This window comes from Zeus faber (genome assembly GCF_960531495.2).
Source record: "Zeus faber genome assembly, chromosome: 17".
NCBI lineage: Eukaryota > Metazoa > Chordata > Actinopteri > Zeiformes > Zeidae > Zeus > Zeus faber.
Genome location: NC_137204.1, coordinates 19,672,439 through 19,695,004, shown reverse-complemented (window position 1 = coordinate 19,695,004; position 22,566 = coordinate 19,672,439). Strand labels below are relative to the sequence as shown.

At 40.0% G+C, this 22,566-nt stretch overlaps 1 protein-coding gene across 1 annotated transcript; it reads right to left on the bottom strand.

Moving 5' to 3' along the window:
• Positions 1-395: 395 nt before the first annotated feature.
• LOC307243184 (myosin heavy chain, fast skeletal muscle-like) lies at positions 396-15,957 on the bottom strand. Its single transcript, XM_080017851.1, has 41 exons — positions 15,891-15,957; positions 15,204-15,241; positions 14,862-15,080; positions 14,632-14,775; positions 14,376-14,532; positions 13,413-13,440; positions 12,663-12,777; positions 11,692-11,784; positions 11,526-11,589; positions 11,342-11,440; positions 11,024-11,127; positions 10,788-10,926; positions 10,542-10,660; positions 8,908-9,057; positions 8,626-8,796; positions 8,230-8,533; positions 7,880-7,944; positions 7,696-7,783; positions 7,450-7,567; positions 7,245-7,368; positions 7,002-7,138; positions 6,659-6,914; positions 6,320-6,562; positions 6,060-6,236; positions 5,826-5,971; positions 5,646-5,736; positions 5,151-5,540; positions 4,940-5,066; positions 4,649-4,767; positions 4,285-4,481; positions 4,032-4,215; positions 3,777-3,942; positions 3,499-3,623; positions 3,077-3,385; positions 2,281-2,484; positions 1,805-1,930; positions 1,542-1,712; positions 1,341-1,445; positions 1,128-1,223; positions 896-1,027; positions 396-785 (listed from the first exon to the last, which is right to left on the bottom strand). Exons 3-41 carry the CDS (start codon positions 15,066-15,068, stop codon positions 765-767), a joined length of 5,811 nt encoding a protein of 1,936 aa, XP_079873977.1. The 5' UTR covers positions 15,069-15,080; positions 15,204-15,241; positions 15,891-15,957; the 3' UTR covers positions 396-764.
• Positions 15,958-22,566: the final 6,609 nt, after the last annotated feature.

Genomic DNA, 22,566 nt, shown 5'->3' with positions numbered 1-22,566 from the left:
GAGGCAGACTTGCATCACTGCTTTGAAGCAGCTCTGTATCTTTCTCTTTATTTTGCAGAATAAATATCTTTAATACTCTCAGTTTGTTTTCCTTTAACCTCACCAGCCACGCAGGAAGAACAGGGGGGGGGGGAAATACATATTGAAAGGAATTTACACATACACTGCTTGAAACCTGACACAACAGATTTATGTACCAGCAATTCTAATCGTGTCTTTCCATATCTGTTAATCTTCTACGAACAAAGAGAAAATAATTACTGAAGATGAAATCATAATTTATGAAATATATTATGAAATACTGTTTATACTGTATAATATGTGAAAAAAGGGTGAAGGCTTCAACTCTTCTGACTCATTACACAAACTGAATCAAGCTAAATGAAAAGTCTACAAATTGAACAAATCTTTTTATTGAGTCACTTGTTAACAACCTGATCTTCAAAAAGACGCAAACCGATATTATCTATTGCACCATAGGAAATCTCTTGGGCAATATATTGTCATAAAATGTTGAATACTTTGTAAACAGTTGGCCGAAAATTTCCATAAAGTAATAGCACATCATCTCGGAACTAGTAGTAGGGTAAGGTAACACATGTATCCTAACGTTGACAAGGCAAAGAGTGATTGTTTTTCTTTGACACATGAATGAAAGAAGGAGTATCCATTCAAATTTGGGGTATCATTTATTAAATGTTATTCATTGGTCTATCATATTTTATGACTGTGAGATGATTTGAACCAGCAGCAAACCAGCAAACTTATTCAGCAGCTTCCTTCCCCTGTAAAAACAAAACAGAAATATACTTTACTGCAACTACTTAAATTATTCATTTAATTGTATGTTAATGTTTGGGGAAACAGCAAGTACAAATTAAAAACATGCAATTACCTTTCCAGAGTCACGGCTCTTAGCTCTCAACTTGTTGACCTGAGACTCGGCAATATCAGCACGTTCCTCAGCCTCCTCCAGTTCATGTTGAACCTTCCTGTTCTTGGACAGGTAAGAGTTGGCCTGTTCCTCCTGTAATAAGTTGTATTAAAAAAAGGTGAGACAAAAAAATCAACAAACAATAACAATTAACATTTAAAAAAGTCTTTAATAGCGTTTCATGTAAACCTACCGCTTCCTCAGCCTGCCTCTTGTAGGACTTGACCTTCAGCTGCAGCTTGTCTACCAGATCCTGCAACCTGGCGCTATTCTTCTTATCCTCTTCAGTCTAGTGGGATATCGAATCACAATTTAAATGGAACTTTCAAAAGCAGAGTTTAACATTTTTAAATGGACAATGGAAGTTAAAGTAAAAACCATATATAATAAATGTGTTGCAATCTACCTGGTAGGTGAGTTCCTTCACTCTCCTCTCATATTTGCGGACACCTTTAACAGCATCTACTCCACGTCTCTGTTCAGCCTCAACTTCTGTCTCCAGCTCACGGACCTTCAGATCAAAACGATGAATTAAGATATCCAATCAAATCATTAACATCAACTAAAGCAAACAGAGTATACTAAGAGGACAGGTCCATTAATTTACCCTGGACTCCAGTTTCTGGAGCTGCTTCTTGCCTCCCTTCATGGCCAGGTTCTCAGCCTCATCCAGACGATGCTGAAGGTCCTTCACTGTGACCTCCAGGTTCTTCTTCATCCTCTCCAGATGAGAACTAGTATCCTGCTCTTTCTTCAGTTCCTCCGCCATCATGGCAGCCTACAAATTATGATACAAAATAGTAATTATGAATATCACAAAATTGGTGTTTCTATTGACATGAAGTAGATAAGGAACGAATTTAGACATACATCAGTGATGGCCTTCTTGGCCTTCTCCTCTGCATTCCTGGCTTCCTGAACAGTGTCGTCCACTTCACCCTGGACTTGGACCAGGTCAGACTCAAGCTTCTTCTTTGTGTTCAGAAGGCTGGTGTTCTAAAAGGAGGATTTGTTTCAGAAATTTAGAGGATCATGTGTGCGTGTTATTGCAAAATGAATATACTGGATAATTACTGAGAATAAAACCGCTCTGCACTGAGCTGTCTACCCCATGAGCATCTACAGTATTTTCTCTTCACTGTCTAATACACCTTCATAAAAATAAAAAATAAAACTCTCTTTAACTACACTAGTACTACTAGTTTTTTTAAAGAATGTTTAGCTCGCTGTGACTGTGACATACAGTTGGTTTGAGACTGGACAAATGTACTTATTGTAAGTCACTTTGGACAGAAGCATCTGATAAATGATATAATGGAATGTAATGAAAAACTTTATTCGTATACCTGAGAGTGCAGCAGTCCAACACGTTCACTAGCATCTACCAGCTCCTGCTCAGCCACTTTGCGGCCTCTCTCTGTCTGTTCCAGAGCTACTCTTAGCTCCTCAATTTCAGCCACCATGAGACCGTTCCTGCGCTCCACCATGGCAGCCTGCTCCTTGAGGTCTTCCTGGGCTCTGAGGGCGTCGTCAAGGTGCAGTTGGGCATCCTGATGTCGAGATTGTGAAAGGTAAATACAGGACATATACACAGTTTGTATATATTCACAGTACTGTGCATAAGATTTCGGCACTTGTGAAAAATTGCTGTAAAGTGAGGATGCTTTCAATAATAATGCCATGAAGAGTTTTTATTTGAATCAGTTAACGACAAACAAAGTGCGGAACTTAAGAAAGAAAAATCGAATCAATATTTGGTGTGACCACCCTTTGCCTTTAAAACAGCACCTATTCTCCTAGGTACACTTGCCCAAAGTTTTCACGGTACTCGGCAGATAGGTTGTTATATGCATCTCTGAGAACTGCCACAGTTCTTCCAGACTGACTGGATGATGTTGAGATCAGCGCTCTGTGGGAGCCATACCATCTGATGCAGGACACCTTGTTCTTCTTTTCGCTGTAGATAGTTATTTTTGACTGGCTGTATGTTTGGGGTCGTTGTCATGCTACAGACATATTAACACACTAATGCGGAGGATATAAAATAACTGTCTAAGACGGATGTTTTTGTGAAACATCTAAAGTGCCCAAAGCCTTTGCACAGTACTGTATATTGGTGTATATAGCTGCTTAGTGCCAAACCTTGAGTTGTCCCTGGATATTCCTCAGCTGCTTCTGGGCTTCAGAAGCCTGGCGGTTGGAATGACTCAGCTGAATCTCCATCTCATTTAAGTCTCCCTCCATCTTCTTCTTGATTCTCAGGGCATCATTCCTGCTCCTGACCTCAGAGTCCAGAGTGGTCTGCATGGAGTCAATCACCCTCTGGCTGTTCCTCTTGATCTGCTCCATCTCCTCATCCTTCTCAGCCAGCTTCCTGTCCACCTCACCCTTAATCTGGTTGAGCTCCAACTGGACACGCAGAATCTTGGACTCTTCATGTTCCAGAGTTCCCTAACATTTTGTACAAAATGTATATTTTAATGGTTATGTAATATTAAAACTGAATATTTATAGTTCATGCATGAAGTTGCCATGTATATATTAGCTTTCTAATCTTTTTTCACCTCAGCTTCCTCAAGTGCACTCTGGATCTCAGACTTCTCTGTCTCCACCTGCTTCTTGGTCTTCTCCAGCTCATGGATGCTCTTTCCAGTCTCACCAATCTGTTCAGTCAGGTCGGAGATCTCCTCTGCATTGAGGGTTGAACATTACAAATCACATATGCCAGTCAGTAAACTTTGTTTATTGACAGTTTGCCTGATAACCAATATCAATTTTAAGTTATCAATACATTTGTGTCTTTAAAATGTCATTGTTCAAAGGGCATCTTATGAGAACTCACGTTGCAGGTTCTTGTTTTCACGTTTCATGGTTTCCAGATGATCCAGAGCTTCTTCATAGGAGTTCTTCATTTTGAATAGCTCAGTGCTGAGAGAACGAGCCTCTTTCTGAGCTCCCTCAAGCTCTGCCTGACCCTCCTCATATTTCTGCTTCCACTCTGCAAGAACCTGTAGAAAAATAATTTTTACAATATGAATATATAACGACTGCAACATTTTAGTATGTTTGCTATATGTCATGATCAACATCAACACACTTTGTCAAAGTTCCTCTGCTTCTTGTCAAGGTTGGCTGCCAGTCCATTGGCTCTCTCCACATCAATCATGAGGTCCTCAACCTCACCCAGGAGTCTCTGTTTGGTCTTCTCCAGAGAGGCACATTTGGAATTCACAGCCTCAATCTGCTCCTCAGCCTCCTGAAGGCGCTGGGCAAGCTTTTTCCTATTAATGATTGCAAAGTTTAAGTATTGTACTTGAAAACAAATCCTGTGCTCTTAGAAAGAAGCTTACTTGGCCTCCTCGAGCTCCTCTGTGCGCTGGATAGCATCAGTTTCATACTTGCTCCTCCACTGAGATACCTCACTGTTGGCCTTAGACATTCCTCGCTGCAGTTCAGCCTTGGCCTCCTGCTCCTCCTCAAACTGCTCCCTCAGGAGATCACAGTCATGGCGGGCTGATTGCACACCATGAGCCAGGGCATTTTTGGCCTAAGAGACGCCCAGAGAAAGTTGTTTTGAAGAGAGACTTAACAAACTGAACTAATCTATGAACATCTTTCTCACTGTAAACGCAGACACACAAATAATGTAAATTTTATTTTTATTTTTTATGATCAATTGAATAGGAAAGCACGATTTTTTAACCTCTTCTTTACCTTGACTTCTTCCTCAATCTGTCTCTTAAATTCTTCAATCTGCTGTGTGAAGGCCTGCTTTCCTCTGGTCAGTTGGGACACAAGAGCTTCTTTCTCCTCAAGTTGACGAGTATACTCACCTAATGGATTGTTTTTAAATTTTCAATAACTTTGGTTGAAAAAGAACAACTAAAGGGATAATCCACATTCTCATTAATATACAAACAACCATATACAAAAATATAGTTTTATATAAACTGGAATTGCACTTTTTTTTGATTGAGGTAGAAGCTAAAAAGTATAAAGACTTGCCATTTTCAGTCAACAATCTTGCCCTCTGACCACTGATGTCATTTATCTGGCGAACATTCTCGTCATTCTTAGCCTTGAGTTCAGCAAACTGGTCCTCAAGGGTGCGGCACATCTTCTCAAGATTTCCCTGTGAATGATTGCTCAATTAGTGAGGGTTTTTTTCTTGAGAATATTCACTACACATGATTAGCTTTAAATGTAATGGCTCTACCTTGGACTTGGCAACAGCTTCCATGTTGCTGGAGAGGTCATCAATCTCCATCTTGTATTCACTCTTCTCCTTTTCAAGCTTCTGCTTAACACGCTGGAGGTTGTCGATCTGTTCTCCCAGCTCTGCAACACTGTCAGCCTGCTTCTTACGGAGAGCAGAGGCAGTGGATTCATGCTGCAGGGTGGACTCCTCAAGGTCACGACGCAGCTTCTGGAACTCAGCCTCACGCTTCTTGTTCATCTCAATCTGAGCAGCAGTGGCTCCTCCAGCCTCCTCAAGCCTCTCACTGATCTCTTCAAGTTCCCTGGAGAGGTCAGCTCTCAGCTTCTCAACCTTGGCACGAGCGGCTCGCTCAGCCTCGATCTCTTCCTCCAGTTCCTCAATACGAGCCTTTGTAAAATAAATGTTGATGAAATTCATATATTTATATAACTATTAAATTATCTGTATCCATGATAATCACTTCTATGGTATTTTAGAGCAAGCATTACACACCTGGAGCTCTTTGATTTTCTTCTGCAGCTGAGCACCCAAAGATTGTTCATCTTCAATCTTACTCAACAGCTGGCTTGTCTCAAAGTCCTTCCTGATGATTTAATTACAGGAAAAACATTTAATAATAATATTTTTCTGATATTTTACTTACAAAAGAGAATTTCCTTAGTATTACATTACTTCTTGATTTTTTCATCGGACTGCTGCTTGTCATTCTCCAGGTCCATGATGGATTCCTGAGCCAGTTTCAGATCACCCTCAAGCTTCCTCTTGGCTCTCTCAAGGTCCATACGAAGCTTTTTCTCTTGCTCCAAAGAACCTTCAAGCTGTATATTTATAATTTTGCTTGTGATTATACAACATACATAATTTCTTAATTATGCATAATTTTGATACATTACATGTTGAACTCACATCATCCACTTGCTGCTCCAGCTTGGTCTTGGCCTTGGTGAGAGTGTTAACTTTGTCTTCCTCTGCCTGCAGGTCATCAAGAGTCTGCTGATGGGCCTCTTGGAGGGCCTTCTTCTCCTTTGTCAGCTTAGCAATGCTCTCATCCTGAGAGGCCATCTCCTCAGTCAGGTTCTTCACCTAAATGTCCAAAAAAATATGTTTTATGATTGTTCGATTGTTCTACCATTATGTGATAATGATGACATTGACACTTAATTTACCTTGTTCTCAGTGGCATGTTTCTCCTTCTCCACTTTGGCCAGGGTAAGCTCCAGGTCATCAATGTCCTTCTTGAGCTCAGAGCATTCATCCTCTAGTTTCCTCTTCTTTGCAGTCAGCTCAGCATTGATTTCCTCTTCATCTTCCAGCCTTTCAGTTGTCTCTTTGAGTTTGGCCTCCATCTGGATCTTACTCTTGATGAGTCCCTCACATCTCTCCTCAGCATCTGAGAGATTCTCTGATTCCTGTTTTATGTTTTAAATTGCAGGAGAAGGTCGTTGTGCATTTGCTATTGAAATACTTCTTTGTACTTCAAAGTTCTATTGTTTTTATTTACTTACAGATGCCACTTGGAGCTGCAGATCATTCTTCTCCTGCAGAACAGAAACCATCTTCTCTTCCAGTTCCTTCTTCTTGGCGAGGGCAGCAGCCAGATCTGATTTCATCTTGTCATAGTTGTCCTTCATCTGGGCCAGCTCCTTCTCAGTCTCAGCACTCTTCAGAAGAGGCTTGATCTTGTAGTACACCTTCATCCATGGCCAGTGTTTGACATTCATGAATGAGCGAACGTTGTACTGGATGGTGAAAATTGCTTCCCTATGAAAGAAAACATTTGAAATAAATCAGCAAATTTTTGCATCACCTAACATTTGGCTCTTTTAGATTTCATTGCACTAAATGTACCTCCTCTCCATCATCTTCACAAACTCCTTCCTCATGACATAGCCACGGCAGAGAGCCTGAGTCATTGTTACCAGAGCAGCAAGCTTTTCATCTCGCATCTCCTCAAGCAGACCCAGCAGACCAGCTTTGAAGAACACCTGAAAATGCCCAAACAAATCAGTGTACTTTTGTTTACATACAACATACATATAATAAATATCCAGCAATATTACGAGTACAACATATGTGCTTGGATTTGTTTACCTTGGTGTGTCCAAATTTGTACTCATCATGAGGCACATCAATTGATCCAAGCAGTTTCTCAGCAGCCTTCTTGTTGTCGATGAACTGGCCCTCAGGGATGACGCTGGCATTCAGTACTTTGTACCTTTAATGAGGAAGTCTGTGGAATTAATAATCAAATTTTCACAACTAGGAACCTAACGTTCTGTGGTAATTTTATTAATACCTTTGCTTGAAGTCACCGTAGAGGATTCTGCTGGGGAAACCCTTTCTGCAGATTCTGATACCCTCCAGTACACCATTACACCTCAGCTGGTGGATAACAAGGAAGTTCTCCATCAGACCTGTGAAGAGATACATGTAAGTAATGATGTAATTATTATCATTTTTTTCATCATTTATGACATCTCAGTAATATGAAATCAACAAAGCCCATCTTCAGTCAGCTCTATATTATATGTTTTCACTGGACCTGGAGTCTTGGACTCATTGGGAATCAGGCAACGCACAAAGTGAGGATGAGTGCTCCTCAAGTTGGTCATCAGCTTCCCCAAGTTCTCCTATAGGTACATAATAAAAAAAACATGTTTTTTTAGCTGCTATGTAGAAGAGTTACATCTTGCAAAGTATTGTGTATGTGTGTACTTTGATCTTACCCTGAATTGTGATGACACAGTTTGCATGGAACCGCCCTTCTTCTTGCCTCCCTTCTTGCCAGCCTCTGTAAAATTGTATTTTTCTCAAGGTTAAAAAGATTGTTTTGGAGGCATTGCTGGAAAACAACATAACACAAAATATCTTAACAAAAGGAAGTCACAGGGGATTGCCATTCGCTAAATTGACTTTAAAGCTGTTGTTTAATTTTGATGGATTATTCAGTTAGTGATTTAGATGCTTTGTTTTCAATATGTTGTTTTCTTCCAGCAATTGTCAATGACTTTCAATAATTCTACCTGGTAAATAAAATAAAGATTTTCTGAGTTAAACTTCCAGATTTGTGTCATACCCTCAGGAGGTGCAGCTGGATACAGGACAGGCAGCAGCTTAACTGAAGATTTCTGGTACAGCTGTACAACAGAGTCATTCAGGGGATCCTTGTTCTTGTCCAGCCAACCAGCAACGTTATAGTCCACAGTTCCAGCATAGTGCACCAGGGAGAAGTGGGCCTCAGCTTTGCCCTTGGCAGGCTTGGGCTTCTCAAAGGCTTTGGTTTTACCAAGATGTTGATCATACAGCTTGTTCTTGAAAGTAACGTCTGAAGCCTTGGGGAACATGCACTCCTCTTCAAGGATGGAGAAGATACCCATTGGCTTGATAGAAGCAAATTTACAGGGAAATATTATAAAATAATAATTTGAATAACATAATGAATTGTAACATTATATCTAATCATTAGTAGTACCTTCTCAATAAGCTCAATACAGGCAGCCAAGTCCATGCCAAAGTCAATGAACTCCCAGATGATGCCCTCCTTCTTGTACTCCTCTTGCTCCAGGACAAACATGTGGTGGTTGAAGAACTGTTGCAATTTCTCATTGGTGAAGTTGATGCACAGTTGCTCCATGCTGTTGTACTGGACATGGCAATAGGATTATTATTTTTATTGGATTTTAAAATCAATATCATAAATATATTAGATTGAAATAACCTTTTGAATATTAGCAATACTAATATTGATACCTACATCAAAAATCTCAAAACCAGCAATGTCCAGCACACCGATGAAGTACTGCCTCGCCTGCTTGGTGTCCAACATCTGGTTGATGCGGATGACCATCCACAAGAACATCCTCTCATAGATGGATTTAGCCAGGGCATTAACTGAGTTATAGACCTGAGAAAAATATATACATAGAAAATATTGTCAGAAAGTGTGTTAGTGGTTTCATTTTGTCTCTTTCAATCTATGAAATGAGAGGAATCTTGTTGAAATTATATTTCAATCATCTGACTATAAAGGAAGGAATCTCTGTCTGTCTGTCCGTCTGTCTGTCTCTCTGACTGTAAGTCTGTCTGTCTATATTTTATTTGATTTTCTCGACAACCGTTCTGTTAGGCCCACGGCCTCCCAGCGCCACTAGAGGCCCCATCTGCAGCTCCCTACTCAAGCCCGATTGCACACACCTGGGATCAATTACCTGCACAGTATTTAGTCCCAGCTTCCTAGTCATTCCTTGCCAGACCGTCAACTAGCTTTCCCCGAGTTGTATCGCTATTGGCTCCCTTCCAAGTTCCTAGTGCCTATTCCTAGTTTATGTCTCGTCTTCCCCTTACCTGCTTGTCTCCTCTTGTCGACCCAGTCTGTCTCTCCAAATCTAGCCAGCCCGGTTTACCTGCCTGTCTCCGCTCGTCGACCAAGGCTGCCCGTCCATCTCCATCCTGGACCCCATCTCCTGGTCATCATCATCCCTGCCCTGCCCTGCTCCCCACCCGACCGGGTCCCCCCGGCCAGCTCCACCGTCCCGGCTAATAAACATCCTTTGCCTGCCTTCCATCTCCTTGTGTCGTGCGTTTGGGTCTCTCCCAGTTCTGGTCGTGACACGTTCATCCGATCTACATTACACTTGGCCGCTGTACTGCTGGGGAACGAAGGACGTGCAATGTCGAATTTGGTGCGCCATAGACGCGCGACATGTATAAATTAATTAACAACAAGAGACCGCTCAGCTCTGTGCAGCAATGGGGCGGGGCTTCAGGGCCGAAAGTCACAAAATGTCTCCAAGAAGCGACACTTTCTCAGCAATGTTGTTTATGAAGGGGTTTTGAGGAGAAAAATGATTTACAGTCCGCATAAACAGGACTGAATCATTGACATAAAAAACCTGGGCTCGAATGATCCACCTGAAGTTCTAATATGCCTATTCTTTCACATTTGGTGCTTTGTTTCTGCAAAGTTGTCCTTGCATTGTGTTTAACTGTTCCCTTACAATTTCTAAGAAAGTCTTGAATTTTGAACGGGCATGTATGAGTACAATGGTTCTGCAACTTTTCTTTGAAGTGCACCCTCTCTAAGGTCTTTTCTTCAACCAAGTACCCTATTCATTAGCATTGGGAGAAAGAAAATGAACAAATGATGTACAATATGTGCGTCGTATGTGTTTTTTATACATTACCTTATATATTACCAATATATTTATTTTCAACACTTCTTTTTAACTTTCCGAGTAGCACCTGCAGTACTCCTAAGTTCCCATTGGCCCATTTGAGAAGCACTGCACTATTAAAATCCAATACTCACCACTGATCTCAATTAAGTTATGGTTATAGTAAAAACCTTCACTTTTTAGATTCATTGACATCAAAATGTTTCTTACTTACCTGTGGTACAGTCTGTCCCTTGGTGACATACTCATTTCCAACCTTCACTCTGGGGTAGCAAAGAGCCTTCAGCATGTCAGCTGAGTTCAGGCCCAGCAGGTAGGAAATCTTGTCAGCATCTGACAAAGTAATTTTGAAAATATTTAACACATTTGGAAATTGCATGTGGAAACTAGAATCTATGGATACACTTGCATGCTAAATTGAGCCGAACTTACACACTGTTTTGAAAAACATAAAACTCACCCTCGTTGCCCTCTGGTTCAGCCTGCTCCTCACGCTGCTTCTGCTTGAACTTCATGTTACAATGGTGAAGCACAGCACCAGTAAACTTATAGATGCCCATCTTCTCTTCATTGCTGAAGCCCAAAATGTCAATGGCAGTCTGTACGGAACAATTTGCATATCATATTTGCGATAAAAATTTCAAAAACTGTGATAGCTTATGAAATATGTGATAAGAAAGGATAATAATGACTAACATCAGTAGCATCCAGCTCCTCTTTGTCATCAATACTGGCCACAGTGATCTGACCCTGACTGCACATGGGGAAGTCGTAGGGGTTGGTGGTGATGAGCGTCATTTCTGAGGATTAAACACATTAACATGTACTAATTACATGGATTTTGTGGAGGTAGATGTTTAGTCAATGTTTAGATATTTCCTACAGAAATCCCCCTTCTCAAGGGACAGTCAAAAGGGTTTGGTGTGTGTGTGGGGAGGGGAGGGTCCAAAAATATATGTGCACCGGGGCCTATCACCATCATGTTAAACCACTGTCTTTGGTTATTCATCTCACCAATAATCTCAGGTTTGTGGTTGGTCATCATCTGGTAGAAGATGTGGTAGCCTCTCTCATCAGGAAGCTGGAATGTCACTCTTGACTTCTCCAGCAGATCTGTAAGAATGGTTCATGGTCAATTGAAATCTATTTCACTCACTATCAGGGTAAAATTGATTCATAGCTAGAACTAGATACTCACACGTCTCAATATCAGCACTAGCCAGTTTACCAGTTGCGCCGAAATGGATTCTGATGAATTTACCCTGTTATGCATAGTAAACATTTCTATCTTATATTTTTTATCTAAAGAGTTATTACATCATCACGGATTTCTCACAGATACAGTGAAATAATTTCACACTTACAAAGCGAGATGAGTTGTCATTCCTCACAGTCTTGGCATTACCGTAGGCCTCCAGCAGGGGATTGGCTGCAATAATCTGATCCTCCAGCGAACCCTATAATTAATTTTAATTAAGTAATTAAAATCAACGAACATCAACAAATTATATTTGTTTTCATCAAATTTAGTTAGAACTAGGTTGGACTTGACAGAAGTTTCAACTCACTTCTCCCCTTGTGTATTTTCAACTGGCATTATGCTGTATGAATTGTATGTGATGCATTATGCTATGTATCCTATCAGGCACGTGCAGGTGAGGGGGGGGGGGGCGGTTGGTGCCCAGCCACCTGACCCGATGTCAATGGTGGCTTTTTCATCAGGCCCATTTTTTTTTCTAAATTGGCATCGTGGCAGATTTTCTGGGCATGATGAGTATATTCGTGAGGAAGCACATGATCTGCACTTTCTGTGCATCCCCATGCCGCTCCGTTTCCTTATTGAACGAAACTAAAGAACACTGTGTGTAACAGGGATACTTCCTCACTCACTGTCTTACCCCCCTTCCCAGCAGTAAAATCCCAGGAACCGGAACTGGTTCCACATGCCTTTTTTTTTTTTTTGAGCACCTGCCCCTCTTAACGTCTCTACACACGCCTGTATCCTATTTAGATTCATTGTGAAGTTTTCTTTAATAATGTTTTTGTATACTGTCTATCCATTACAACAACCATGGGAATGTCCCTTTTTCAATAACCTCCTGAAGATTTCCGTCATTTTTTCCCAAACAAAGGTTTCATGACATCCATTCTTTTCCAACAGGCTTAACTGCTGGGGGTGTCAACTAATTTCCCATTATATAATGTGGCTGGTAAAGCAATTTAAATAAAATACAAATATGTATTTATAATGTATTAAGAAAAGCTTTAAAGTAAATATGATGATTTTCAGAATATTATCTTTTTACAGATTACTACTAATATTACGACACCGTACCTGCATCTTTCCAGGTGCTTGCTCCTTCTTCTTCTCTCCTCCTCCCACTGAGATTGTTGCAAAGTACTGGATGACACGCTTGGTATTTACAGTCTTTCCAGCACCGGATTCTCCACTGGGTATAAAAAACAAATTTAAACATGGCTCAGACGGGCTCAGACCAGACCACTTTACCTCATTGACCTGCTAAGCAATGTTTTTGAGCCATCCCAGACGTCCTGATTTTTCTCAAGATCTTGTAGTTTGAGATGTGTGATGACATGTTTAGAGATCAGCAATAGCCAATGAGTGTGCTCGAGGAAACCAGGAGCAGGAGGAGGAATATGTGACTATGGATATGAATATGGAAGGGAATGTATGGAAGATTATCTATTTTCATTGCACGTCACTATTAAGGACTTATAATTTACCTCCAACTCTGCAGAAGTGCAAACCATGCAGTCTGCATCTCCTCAACCATTATCTCCTCCAAAATTAAGCATAATGTTCTTTATTTTCACCCACACAACAATTACAGCAAGCTGTCAAAAAATTGGCATGTTAAACTTCATCTCTGTTTACTTTTTTGAACATTTGATTTTTGCATGAGACAGGGATTATTGGGGAAAAGGGTTGTGTAGAAAAGGTTTTGTGCAGTGTGTAGCATAGCGACGTTAGGATTTTGAAAGTTGTGTAGTCTAACCTAGCCTCTGTTGAAATATTAAAATTATATCAATCTGCTCTAATTTAGTCAGCAGAAGCAAAACTTACGTGATCAAGACAGACTGGTTTTCTCTATCTGTAAAGTAAGAAATGGAGTAGTTATTATCTATAGAACATAAAACTAATATAAATACAGTGGTACCTTGAGTTACGAGTGCACTCACATACGAGTTTCCCGAGTTACGAGCCATTGTTCCGTCGTTTTTTTGTATTGATTTGCGAGCAAAAATTTGAGTTGCGAGGAGCGAGCTTCACGTGCCGCCGCTGGTTAGCGTGGCGAGCGAATGTGGGCAGCATCCCGCGTCTCACTCTTTCACTTCACGTGGTGGCCTGACCGTGGAAGCATCTCTTTTGTGTTTTGTGCTCGCGTTTTGTGCTTTTTGTGCAGTTATTTTGCCCAAAAAATTTTTTAGAACCATGGGTGCGAAAAAAGTAAGTGCTGAGAAGGAGAAGCGGATGATGTCCATTGACTTAAAGCGCAATTAATAGAAAAACATGAGCGAGGTGTGCGTGTGATGGAATTGGCGAGGCAGTACGAGCGTAGAACTTCTACGATATGTACCATACTGAAGCAGAAGGAGGCGATAAAGGGTATGACACCAGCCAAATCATGTCTAAACTGCGGACCGCTGTCCATGAAAGGATGGAGAATCTGCTGTTGGTGTGGTTGACGGAGAAGCAGCTCACAGGAGACAACGTGATGGAGGGTATCATCTGCAAGAAGGCAAAAATGATCAACACATTCTCTTTTATTATGTAATATTAAGTTTTTATACAATATTTGTAATTTATAAATACATTTTTCTTATTTAAAAACACGTAACAAAAAAAAATTGGTGTGGTTTTTTGGGGGCTGGAACGGATTTATGGCATTTCAATTAATTTCAATGGGGAAAATTTATTTGCTATACGAGCAGATTGAATTACGAGCTCTGTCACGGAACAAATTAAACTTGTAAGTCAAAGTACCACTGTATATATAGTTTTTTTACTTGGTCATGACAGCCCTACCGGTAGCCATGAACTGATAGGCGTTGTCAGAGACAGAGAAGATGTGGGGTGGAGCCTCCATACGCTTCTTGCCTCTGTAGGCATTCACAACCTCAGAGTCGTACACTGGGAGCCACTTGTAGGGGTTCACAGTGGCACAGAACAGGCCAGAGTAGGTCTGAAAAGGATGGGATCAAAAAGATAATTTCAACTCTTCTGTTGATGCTTTATTTAAATACTATTCCACATGAATCAGTAGGAAGGTAGACTTTCTTACGTAGATCATCCATGCTGCATAACGCTCTTTGAGGTTATACAGCACTGATGCTTCATTGAGATGGGTCATCATGGCCATGTCCTCAATTTTGTCATACTTGGGAGGATTCATGGGGGTAACATCATCCTCCTTGACTGTTCTCTCCTAAAAAAATGAATTACGTTATTATTTTTGATAGGTGAAACCTGCTGCGTGACGATGATTTTCTTAATAAATCAAGTACAGCCTACCTCTTGTGTATCAAGCACTTTGACGGTGAGTTTGGCACCGTCTTTCTTTGTGATAGTACATTTGACATACAGATCCTTAGCATCAGTCACATAGGCAGCACTTTTGGCATCAAATGGTTTGCTTTGAGCCTCAATTCTCTCCCTCTCTGGCTTACGGAGATAAATGGCAGCTTTGCCATAGACGGCCATTTCTGCGTCCGTGCTCATGATGGTGGTTTACTGAAGGGAGTCAGAAAGAATGAACCTTTCTCTATGCGATGAATGTATTCCCTGATCCTTCCAAAATCCCTGAGCATTTAAAGAGCCATGCTATTTCTAAAAAATTAAATATCAGAAACTCACTTTTTCTACCCAGTCACCGGAACTTTCTTGTGTTACCCCTGAAGAAAAAAACATTTACGATGTAAATATTTTTAGTATGAACCACTATTTGTTTAGTAAGTAAGTAAGTAAGTATTAACCATTGCTTTTGTATATTTAATACATTTTATTTATATAGTAACTTTCATACATAAAATGCAGTTGAAATTGCTTCATATTAAAAGGGGATAAAAGGAGAACAAACTAATTTAAATAATTGCATGCATTGTTTATGAATGGCAGCCTAAATATGCTTCAAATTCAACAGAATGCACAGAATAAGCATAAAAACAAGCAAGATAATGCAAAGGAAAGAATAAATTAAATATAAAAAGTAAAATAAATCAATAAAAAAGATTAAGAAGTGCTGCTACTTCTAAACAAGATTAATTGTGTTGTGGACACTGAAAAACAGCAACAGGGGACATGAGTGCTCATTGGGGAGCATCTATACAGCTCTAGCACAACACTAATAGTTATTTTTTCTCATTCTATTTTCATTGTCGTTACATAACCACAATTGGTTTTTACTTTGACTGAAAGGTTACTTATTTGCTTGAATTAATTAGTCTATTTCGTTAGAAGTTTACAAATTACAGAAGAAAATATTGAACAACAATCTTTAATCTATTTTCCTACAATGGCAGCTGAAGCATCCATATGACTTACCAGCAGTTGTAACTCTCTGAAATCCCCTGCAGCCTCACATTTCCACTTGGGCCTTCTTATATAGAGGACATTGTGCAGAGCAGGCACAAACTCAACATGGGCATGTCTTCAAAAGGCTCAAATGCATTTTGATCTGCATAGGGCATCACATGTTGAGCCATGTAAGGCATCCTTATAGGTAATCCAATATGACTGATGATGTTCATTTCTTTCCTTATTTCGGTGTAAAATAAAGGAATACTATTACTACGAGCAAAATTTAAGTTAATAAACAATCTTTAAATTGTAGCTATGACTAAACAGTATATTTTCATCATTACATATTCAACGTCGTTCAATATCAGAATTTTTAGGACACAAAATATATATATATATATATATTTAATATATATATTTTTAAGCACACTTTTTCATTTCAAACATGCATGTTTAAATCAATGTAAGTTTCATTTGTTCGATTCAAAAAGGTTATATCTATAAATAAATGAGATCAGTGTTTATTAATGGGTTTCCAACATTGCAACCATAACTGGCAAAGCTCTTTGGACATGCAAGTACTCACAAACTTTAATGACTTCATGCTTGAGGATTTTATATTAGACTGTGGGTGTAGCGTTGCATATATTTATAATGTACTTGGGTTACTTTTACTTTTGTCATATGTTTTAATTTCTACAACTTCTAAAAAATACTTAAAAAATGCTTACTTCAGTGTAATGTCAAAAAAAAAATGTTGCTGCAAATAATGTGAACTTTTAACAAGAACCACCATGAAGATGAACCCAAAGCGTTACTTTCATAGTCAAAGGAGCCACTGTAGGCCTATAGCTGACACCAAGATAAGGTACCTCAAATCCATTTTGCTGTACTATTGCTATTTCATTAAATGATGCTTCATGTCACAAGGGGGTTGTGGAGGAAAAACGATAGCAAAGGAAAATTCCTTTATATCACATTTACATATCCTCAACAAGAAAATGATAGATTTTGTGCACAGTCTCACAGTGCACCCTGTGTGAGTTCGGAAAATGTTCTCACAGGTGTGTCATATCTAGATTCTTAGCTAAAAGAAAAATTAGTAGTGCACGCTCTCTATTGAGTCTCAATATGATATCAACAATTGGATGCACTACCTCAATTTTGAGTCAATTTATCACATACAAATCTCAGTGCCACTTTCCCATAATCAGGAGACTCTTAAAGGCATTCAAGTCATGTTAATGTGATTTACCTGAAACATGGTTAATTTACATCAAGTATGTGCATGAAAGAACCTTCACTTCATTTCACATACAATTAATTTAATTCTATGTGGGTCAATATACAAAAAAGTACCATGTAAAAAAAATTTACATTTTCTCAAGGGTACATTTTCTCAAGGGTACATGATCTCAAGGGAGCATGCTGTGATCTCTTGAGAAGGCGGAAGTGAGAAGAGATCGAATATGGTGGCACCCTGCTGCAAGACTAAAACATCGACAATCCACTCCAACTCAAACAAATAACTACTGTAATTTCCGGACTATTAAGTGCACCAGAATATAAGCCGCACCCACTGAATTTTTAAAAATTAATTATTTTGAACATAAATAAGCCGCATATGTCTATAAGCTGTAGGTGCCTACTGGTACATTGAAACAAATGAACTTTACACAGGCTTTAACGAAACACGGCTTGTAACAAAAATAAAAAAGTAGCCTACCAAGAAGTCATTGGTGACTATCTTCCTCCTTCTGTATACTGAAAACACTGAATCTCCTTGGGTGTTGGAGTTGAAGAGCCTCAGAATTGATCATCCGATGTTGGATCGTTTTCATTGTTGCTCTCGTCACTTTCATCCGGAGGGAAATTCCCCGCTGAGCTCATGCTGCCCTCTTCAACACGCAGCAGTCCAGCCTTTCAAAACCCGTTGATGAGAGTGGATTTTTTGACAATGCTCCACGCTGTCAGGACCCACTGGCAGACACCACGATGGTCCACCTCTAAAATCCTCAAACTTCATTGCGGTGGCGATTGTTTTGGCTTTCAGTCGGATCTAGACAGTTGAAACACCTCGGCCGTCTGCTCTCTGTGTGTTGACCCAGTCTTCGAGCTCATTTCTAGTTCGGGCCATCTGCTTTTCTTCCCTCTGAAAGCTTTTGTTGTCTTTTTGCACTGAGTCAGTTCCTAACGCTGCTGTTTACGTCTTATCATCGACTCATTAAGGCCAAGCTACCGTGCAGCAGCTCTATTTCCTTTTCCAACAGCCAGATCAATCGCCTTCAACTTGAAAGCTGCATCATATGCATTTCTTTGTGTCTTTGCCATGATGAGGGTGACGAAATGACTACCGTAAATGATTGAAGTTTGAGCGTGCTCGATTTGATCTAGACAGTAAACTAAACAGTTACATTGTTTCACCTTAACCCATTCGGCAATTTCATTGGTCTAATGAAAGCTTCATGCCGCCAAAAAACTGAGCACCGTCACATAGTGTGTTTTTTTTGCTCAGTTTTTTGGCGGCATGAAGCTTGTGAAAGCGGGAAAAATCCATAACTTAGCCGCGTCATTGTTTAAGCCGCGAGGTTCAAAGCGTGGGTAAAAAGTAGCGGCTCATAGTCCGGTAATTACGGTAAGCGAAATTCCAAAAATAAAAAGGAATTATAAAAAAAATAAAAATAAATAAATAAATAAATAAATATATATATATATATATATATATATATATATAAATAATAGAAGAAATAGGAACACTGCGTGAAACCAAGACCTCGAGGATCATATAGATTTCTTTTATAACGAGTACGTCATGGAAGACGATCAGGACTGCAATAATCCAGCGAAAAGAAGGAAGACATACTCAGCAACAGACACAGACTATCTAATCCCTAGTGCCCTAGAGGTTAGTGTTTTGGATGAGATTAACAAGAAGCTGGAGATGCTTGGTCCGCTTCTCTGAGACATTACTGAGATCAAAGCCTTGATTTCCTGCACCGCACAGTCGGCGAGACGCAGAAAGACAACGCAGATTAAAAATCCTCCGCGAAGCGTCTCACAACGGAGGTGGAGGTTCTAAAAATATAAAATAAAATAATGAAAGAGACTATCCTGGATATACAATGTAGAAGTTTGCGGGACAACCTCATCTTTTCTGGGATCCCAGAAAACAACACAGAGTCCCTAGAAAACATGGTGAAAGACTTCCTCCACACCGCCCTGGAACTCCCCATGGACTCCATGAAGCGGATCACCTTCCACCGGCTTCACCGACTTAGACACCGTATGCGTAACCATCCCTGCTCCATCATTGCCAAGTTTGAAAACTTCAAGCACAAGGAGCTGGTTGAAAGCAAAGGACGTGAACTGAAAGTAACCGGGGAGCGACCTTACGGACCCGACTCTGGAACTGACCGCGCCCTAGCATGCCCACCTCCCGTATCTGGTTGTGCATCCGCTGGTTGTGCTAGTTGTGTCCGGTTGTGCATCTGCTGCGATGTGGGCTGCAGTTTGTTCCAAATTAAAAGCCCTCTAGCGTGTCATAAACGGATCAAGCCATAGAGGCATAGCTATATAGCCTGAATGGATTTTTTTCCTTCTCCACTAATGTTTGGTCGACTATTTGGGCATAGCCCTAATCCTTATGGTGTGCAGTAACCAGAAGGAGACCACTTCTCGGAACTGTGTTTGATTTTTTTATGTTTTGATTTGTATGGGCTGTTGTCCATGTCCAATAGTTCATGGACATCTGTACATGAACTCATTACTACCTACACCTCCTACCCACTTTTCTATGATGTCATTTGCTGGTTGTAGAGATTCCTGTTCACAAAATGGCTTCGGTAAAATCCTTATAGCGTCTCCTCTCCATTTCCCTGCTTCGAGGACCTACGTGACTGGACCGTGCACATTTGATGTGCTGATAGGCTTCCCTCTACTCTCATAAAGGGAGGTGATTGTTACTTGGGCGGCAGTGTGCATGTTTAACAACACTGACATTAAGGATTGCTTGTTGTTTTGGTTTTCCCCCACTTCACAGCTGACTTCTGCAAGGTGTGTGGTGAACAACAGGAGGAGCAAGAAGTCTCAAGGAGTTTTATATTTATATTATATATATTTAGTCATTTAGCAGACGCTTTTATCCAAAGCGACTTACAATTGTTCAAACACCGACGGACGCAGCCATCAGGAGCAATTAGGGGTTAAGTGTCTTGCTCAAGGACACTACAGCATGCTAGCAGGAGGAGCCTGGGATCGAACCAGCAACCTTTAGATCACTACACCACCAGCTCTACCGCCTGAGCTACCATCCCCGTTAGAAATAGAAAGTATGTTTTAGAAATAAGAATTGTTACTCCCTCCTACCCATCCCTTGACTTTGGTTGGAGTTGGTGACTGGTTCTCTCTGTAAAGGAAATCAAAGTATTTATTATTATAGTAATTTGTTGTAGAACATACAACTAAGCTATATTTGTTTACTTGCTCATGACATAGACATACCAGTGACCATGAACTGATAGGTGTAAGATGACATTAAGGATTGCTTGTTGTTTTAGTTTTCCCCCCACTTCACGGCTGACTTCTGCAAGGTGTGTGGTGAACAACAGGAGGAGCAAGGAGTCTCAAGGAGCCAGGATCTGACGCCAGGATGGAACATTATAGTTTTCATTTTTTTGATCAGTTTTTTATATTTTGTATTCCTTGAGTATGTTTTAGAAAAAAAAATTATTACTCCGTCCTACCCATCCCTTGCCTTTTGTTGGAGTTGGTGACTGGTTCTCTCTGTAAAGGAACTCAAAGTAGTTATTATTATAGTAATTTGTTGTAGAACATACAACTAAGCTATATTTGTTTACTTGCTCATGACATAGACATACCAGTGACCATGAACTGATAGGTGTAAGATGTGGGGTGGAGCATCCATACCTTTCTTGCCTCTGTAGGCATTCACAACGTCAGGATCGTACACTGGGAGCCAAACTAGGTCTGAAAAGGACGAGATCAAAAAAGAGCATTTGAACTTTCTGTTGATGCTGTATTTAAATGCTATTCCACATGAATCAGCAGATCATCCATGCCCTTTGAGGTAATAAAGCACAGCTGTATTACCTCAAAGGCTTCATTGAGATCGGTCATCATGGCCATGTCCTCAATTTTGTCATACTTGGGAGGATTCATGGGTGTAACATCCTCCTACTTGACTGTTCTTTCCTAAAAAAATGAATTTAATCTATATTTTTGATAGGTGAAACCTGCTGCGTGACTATGATTTTCTTAATAAATCAACTACAGCCTACCTCTTCTGTATCAAGCACTTTGACAGTGACTTTGGCCCTGTCTTTCTTTGTGATAGTACATTTGACATACAGCTCCTTAACATCAGCCACATAGGCAGCACAGGTAATACAGCACAGGGACTTCATTGAGATGGGTCATCGTGGCCATGTCCTCAATTTTGTCATACTTGTGAGGATTCACAAGGGTAACATCATCATGTCCGTTCTGAAAATGGAAACACCGTTTTTGTCTTAAACAGTGAAACCTTCTTTGTGACTTGTACTTGAATTTTTAATAAATCAATTCCTGCCTACCACTTGTGAGTGAAGCACGTTCACAGTGACTTTGGCACTCTCTCTTCAGGATTGTACATTTCACGTACAGTTCCTTGTGTACATTTGACATACAGCCAGATAGACTGCTGCTTTAACGTCAAAGGGCTGTTTGGAGTCTGGCTTACGGAGGTAAAAGGAGATTTTGCCATTAACGCCTATCTCCACATCTGTAATCATGATGGTGGCTTACTTAAGGGAGTTAAAAAGAAGGAAGCTTTCTTCATGAGGTGGATGCTTTCCCTGATCCTTCCAAAATCCCTGAGCATTTCAACAGCCATGTTCTTCAAATTAAATATCAGAATTTCAACTTTCTACAAAGTCACAGGAATTTTGTCAAGTATTGCCCCTGATTTTTAACTTAATTTTGAATTAAAATTGTATTTTTTAGTTCAAGTATAAACCCCACAGTTACTTACCATTAAAATTATATAACTGTCGTAAAAAGCGAATAGTTAGCAGTCTATTTTCACTGTCATTAAATGTGAGTGTAAAAGTCCCCAGCTGAACCCATATTTATTTTGACCTTGACTGAAAGAATGTATATTTGCTTGAATAAATAAGCTAAGATTTCATCACATTGGTGCAGCGTACAGGCACGGGGCGGAGTGCCGTAAAGTGCACTTATTATTAAATCCCAGTTAATCCACCGTTGGTGCTGCACTGCCCACAGGCTGGGCGTTAGGGGTGGGATGCTCATCTGAACCCCTTGCCCACTGGCGGCTGTTCCACAAACGTTAAAATGTTATAAATAATTATATTTTAAATAAAATATTTTGAGCAAAGAACAAAATTGCTCCTGCTGCAAGATTCAATTGAAGACATAATTGTTTATATTAAATAAATTAAATGAAACATTTTTTATTTTTGATTGTCATTTAAGACATCACTACATTCTAGAGTTGAGACAGGCAACGTTCATTGCCTATGATCTGTTGGTCGAGAAGAGCCTCATGGAAGTGATATTTGACAATTCTTTATTGTATAACCAAAGAAATGTGTTCAAGCAAATAATTTGGGGTATTAAGCTGAGACAGATTCTATATTCTGTTAGGGCAGGGCAACGGACCATGAGAAGGCGGACGACAATC

Coding starts and splice junctions, on each gene's coding strand:
- LOC307243184 (XM_080017851.1), bottom strand. CDS start 15,068: ATGAGCACGGACGCAGAAATGGCCGTCTATGGCAAAGCTGCCATTTAT. Junction 11,441..11,525: donor TAGTGCTGATATTGAGACGT/GTGAGTATCTAG, acceptor CCATTCTTACAG/ATCTGCTGGAGAAGTCAAGA. Junction 5,972..6,059: donor TGGAGCAGCAAGTGGATGAT/GTGAGTTCAACA, acceptor ATAAATATACAG/CTTGAAGGTTCTTTGGAGCA.